Source organism: Amphimedon queenslandica, unplaced genomic scaffold (genome assembly GCF_000090795.2).
Source record: "Amphimedon queenslandica unplaced genomic scaffold, v1.1 AMPQUscaffold_13373, whole genome shotgun sequence".
Lineage (NCBI taxonomy): Eukaryota > Metazoa > Porifera > Demospongiae > Haplosclerida > Niphatidae > Amphimedon > Amphimedon queenslandica.
The window spans coordinates 13429-19077 of NW_003546391.1; the positions used below are offsets into that span (position 1 = coordinate 13429).

The following is a 5649-nucleotide window of genomic DNA, read 5'->3' on the forward strand; positions in this document are numbered from 1 at the left end:
ATGAAACAGTCTCATTTATAGTCACTGAGTGTGTATACATTACATTAGTGCATGAACCTATAGCACTGGTAACCAACTGCACCTGTACAGTACCACAAAACATTGCCTCTATGTACATGTACTACCAATTTAACCAAACCCTATGCTCACTCCCTTCACCTCAATCAATAGCTAATGTACACTCTCAATTACAATGTACATGCATACATGCTCTTAATGGATGTATGTACTCATCAAAGAAAAGACAAACTTTAAATGCACACTATTGTAGCAATTATGTTTGTCTGTACAATATACATACATGTACAGATTAATAAACTTGTGTTGACAAAATAATCAAGTAACGAATTCGAATTAATAGTTACAAAAAGATTGTTCATTGATCATTCACTTAACATAAATTTCATATTGTCCAAAGGAAATATTTTCATCACTTGTTTCTTGATCACAGCATAACCTCATCTCAATATTATCAGTAGTAGAATAACCAAAAGATCTATAGAACCAAGGAATAAGAGTACGCTGACAACAAGTGGTTTCAGTACTACCACAACCTTTACCATCCCATAATGGATCAGAAGAATATAATGTAGTATAGGATGCTGCTGTATTGTGATTACCAGCTTCACAATAATAGTGAGAACCAACAAATGATGGAACAGATTTTGGATTGTTACTACCACAAGGACAGCCACTAAAAGCAATACCTGAATATCCACTAATCAATGACCAGATATGTTTCCTTGGGTTACCATGTGTTAGACTAATACCATCAATGTATGGTAAGTTAATAACCTTGCTTGAACGAAATGCATATGCCCCATCTGTTGATCCAACCTGATATCCAATGACTTTACCACATACTTGTGAATACTTTATATCTTTTGATGGAAATGTTATACCAACACAGCTACCACTATTAGTATCTGGTCTACCACAAGCACGAACTCCATCTTCTGAATAAGTTCTAAACTGAGTAGGACATTTCTCATTAGGATCAGTCATATTCAGACTAGCTATTCTTCTCCACCCTCCTCCTTTACCACACAGAGTCTCCATGTGACAGTATACATGACGACTATGTCCATTAACATCAGCTAGATTATAATAACCTGAAGGACTGTTAGGCCACTTACTGAGGATAGCATCACATGAGAAGAGGAGAGGTGCCTCTTCATAATTTCCAGTCACATTAACATGTTCCTCCAGCAGTTGATAAATCTTCTTAAGATCAGATGAGAGAGAAGACACTTGTGATTGCAGTGAGCTAATGGCTGAAGGAATATCTTGTTCAATAGCACTCAGTCTAGTACTAAGTTCAGCAGTGCTGGTGTCCAGTTTATTGTTAAAGTCTAATGTGAAGTTCTCCAGTTTATTGTTAAGGTCAGCAGTAGAAGTGTTTAGTATTAGTTCAATCCGTTTCAGTAAAGCCAATCCTTCTTCATTACTATTGTTAGTGGAGCTCTCCTTGTAAGATCCTATCATTTCCTTTAGCATCGTCAGTTGGAGTAGACTAGTGACACTCGTTATACTCTCACTCACTCCATTAGATGATCCTTTAAGCTGATCACTGATATTAGTCAGTGAATTCTCAATGAAAGACAAAGTAGTAGGATTAACACAAGTACCATCAAGTGTACTACTGGCAGATAATGAATAAGAGCTCATACAAAGAACCAGTAGAATAGAATACATCTTCATTCCTCACTGTAATGAAACTGAGAGACGAAACACTCATACAGACTTATTTATAGTCTTGCTACATGTTTATGCATTAGGGCAAGCCACAAAGTAAGTAATTAGTAATTTCTCAGATCTCTCTCTCTTTCATATTACCACAATTGAGGGACTGTGCAGACAGTATGACTAGACATGTTATTCCCTTATAGCCTCACTCAACCTTTTAAACCACATTATAATCTAATAATGAACCCTTTCCTAATACTCTACTATCAGGTGCTCCATTAGTCCAGCCCTTACTGGTTAGTAGTCAATTAAAGAACATGACCATTGTTTGTAGAGTTCAAGCCTCTCACTCACTCCACAGCTGTCCTACATAAATCCCTCAGTCCAGCCCTTCCTTTGTACTAGTAGTAACAAAGATATAACCAAATCCTTTAGTCTTAAGCCTCATTCACAATCACACAGACACTTTAATGATCATTTATAGTGGTTATACACTACACAGTAAGAATTTATGCCTGAAATATAGCTAATGTAAAACTAATTGTGATGCTCAAATACACAGCATACATGTATGTTATGTGTTGAGTCATAAAGATTACGACAATGTGTACTGATGCATGTACATATGCGTACATGTACATGTATATAGCTAAAATGTAGACTGTAGTACAAAGGACCAGTGGAATACATGTACATGATGTAGAATATAAATGAAGACAACCTTTAAATAATGAGCCTTTTGTAATGCAATTCTTTATTACTTATAGCAAAACTACTCATTTCTTGCTTTCACAAAAGTAATTAATCACTTTTAAAATCATCAAAAAGCTAAACAAGCCTAGCTCTAAAAACTATGTGTCCAATAATTGATTCACTTAACATAAATTTCATATTCTCCAACAGGAACATCTTCATTACTTGTTCCTTCATCACAGCATATCCTCATCTCAATATTATCAGTAGTAGAGTGAGTAAAAGATCTATAGAACCAAGGAATAAGAGTACGCTGACAACAAGTGGTTTCAGTACTACCACAACCTTTACCATCCCATAATGGATCAGAAGAATATAATGTATTAGCAGATCCATGTGATTGGTGGCATCCAGCTTCACAGTAATAGTGAGAACCAACAAATGATGGAACTGGAACAGGTGCATGACTAGCACAAGGACAGTAATTTTCATTAACATCTGACTGTCCACTAATCAATGACCAGATATGTTTCCTTGGGTTACCATGTGTTAGACTAATACCATCAATGTATGCTGAGTTTATAACTTTGCTAGCATGACGGGCAGCTGCTCCATCTGGTGTTCCATCCTGATATCCAATCACTTTACCACATACTTGTGAATACTTTATATCTCTTGATGGAAATGTTATACCAACACAGCTACCACTATTAGTCACTGGTCTACCACAAGCAAAAACTCCACTTTGTGAGTAAGTTTTAAACTGAGTAGGACATTTCTCATTAGGATCACTCATATTCAGACTAGCTATTCTTCTCCAGCCTCCTCTTTCACCACACAGAGTCTCCATGTGACAGTATACATGACGACTATGTCCATTAACATCAGCTAGATTATAATAACCTGAAGGACTGTTAGGCCACTTACTGAGGATAGCATCACATGAGGAGAGGAGAGGAGATGAAGGAGCCTCTTCTTCATCATCTAAACTCACATTAACATGTTTTGCTAACAATCGAGACAACTTGTTAAGATCAGATGAGAGAGAAGACACTTGTGATTGCAGTGAACTAATGGCTGAAGGAATATCTTGTTCAATAGCACTCAGTCTAGTGCTAAGTTCAGCAGTGCTGGTGTCCAGTTTATTGTTAAGGTCAGCAGTAGAAGTGTTTAGTATTAGTTCAATATGTTCCAGTAAAACCAATCCTTCTTCATTACTATTGCTAGTGGAGCTCTCCTTGTAAGATCCTATCATTTCCTTTAGCATGGTCAGTTGAAGTAGACTAGTGACACTCGTTATACTCTCACTCACTCCATTAGATGACCCTTTAAGCTGATCACTGATATTAGTCAGTGAATTCTCAATGAAAGACAAAGTAGTAGGATTAACACAAGTACCATCAAGTGTACTACTGGCAGATAATGAATAAGAGGTCATACAAAGAACCAGTAGAATAGAATACATCTTTACAATCCTCAAACTGTGAAATAAAGCCCTCATACAGACTTATCTATTTATAGTCTCCTGTATGTTTATGCATTAAAGAAAGCCACAAAGTAATTCATCGTAATAATTAATGATTTCTCTCTCTCTCAGAACCTTTTAAACCACATTATAATCTTATGATAAACCCTCTCCTAATACTCTACTATCAGGTGCTCCATTAGTCCAGCCCTTACTGGTTAGTAGTCAATTAAAGAACATGACCATTGTTTGTAGAGTTCAAGCCTCTCACTCACTCCACAGCTGTCCTACATAAATCCCTCAGTCCAGCCCTTCCTTTGTACTAGTAGCAACAAAGATAACCAAATCCTTTAGTCTTAAGCCTCATTCACACAGACACTTAATGCACAGTAAAAAAGTTAAAGCATGAAATATGGTTAATGTTATATTCAAATTGACAACATGCATTGCTATTACATTCTAGCTGATGCATGTACAATTGTACATGTATTATGTTCAGCTAAAATGTAATGGCATAGTATTGCTCAGCAAAGCTACACATTTCTTGCTTTCACAGAAGTAGTTGATCACTTTTCATTATCACAAAACTACAACCACTCAACTAGCCCTAAAATCAACTAAAGAGGAGTCCAATAAATCAAACAAAAAGTACTAACAGCTACAAATGTAGATGTACATGTTAAGTCGGTAAATTCATTTTACATAAATTTCATATTCCCTAATGGCAACATCTTCATTATTTGTGCCTTCATCACAGCATATCCTCATCTCAATATTATCAGTAGTGGAGTGAGTAAAAGATCTATAGAACCAAGGAATAAGAGTACGCTGACAACAATTGGTCTCACTACTACCACAACCTTTACCATCCCATAATGGATCAGAAGAATATAATGTATTAGTAGATGCACGTGATTGGTGAGATCCAGATTCACAATAATAGTGAGTACCAACAAACAAAGGAACCGGATAAGGTGTGTCACTACCACAAGGACAGTCACTGGAAGCAATACCTGTATATCCACTAATCAATGACCAGATATGTTTCCTTGGGTAACCATGTGTTAGACTAATACCATCAATGTATGCTGAGTAAATAACCTTGCTATCATGATGAGCAGCTGCTCCATTTGTTCTTCCAACCTGATATCCAATCACTTTACCACATACTTGTGAATACTTTATATCTCTTGATGGAAATGTTATACCAACACAGCTACCACTATTAGTCACTGGTCTACCACAAGCACTAACTCCATAAGTTCTAAACTGAGTAGGACATTTCTCATTAGGATCAGTCATATTCAGACTAGCTATTCTTCTCCAGCCTCCTCCTTTGCCACACAGAGTTTCCATGTGACAGTATACATGACGACTATGTCCATTAACATCAGCTAGATTATAATAACCTGAAGGACTGTTAGGCCACTTACTGAGGATAGCATCACATGAGGAGAGGAGAGGAGATGAAAGATCATCTAAAGTCACATTAACATGTTTTGCTAACAATTGAGACAACTTGTTAAGATCAGATGAGAGAGAAGACACTTGTGATTGAAGTGACTGTATTTTGTTGGTAATCGATGCATTGATGCTTTTCAATAGCCTCCTTTCTTCTTTATCACATGACTTGTCCTTATAATCTTTTGCCAGTTCCTTTACTAATGCTAATTGAAGGAGACCAGTTAGTCCTTCACTAGTAGCACCATCTGATGAACAGGATGATCCTTTAAGCTGATCACTGATATTAGTCAGTGAATTCTCAATGAAGGACAAAGTAGTAGGATTAACACAAGTACCATCAA

At 36.6% G+C, this 5649-nt stretch overlaps 1 protein-coding gene across 3 annotated transcripts in view; it reads right to left on the reverse strand.

The window, feature by feature from the left end:
* The window catches only part of LOC109582604 (uncharacterized), a 7290-nt gene that overhangs the window by 971 nt on the left and 670 nt on the right, over window positions 1–5649 (reverse strand). The window contains exons 1-2 of one of the 3 annotated variants that reach the window (XM_019997423.1): window positions 3322–5571; window positions 458–1151 (exon numbers count right to left, since the gene is read on the reverse strand). In XM_019997423.1, coding sequence (XP_019852982.1) covers window positions 458–1151; window positions 3322–3880 — 1253 coding nt within the window. In that variant the 5' untranslated portion in view covers window positions 3881–5571. Of the gene's footprint in view, window positions 1–274; window positions 5572–5649 lie in introns of those variants that run through there. The other 2 variants (XM_019997424.1, XM_019997425.1) reach the window with 2 other exon arrangements.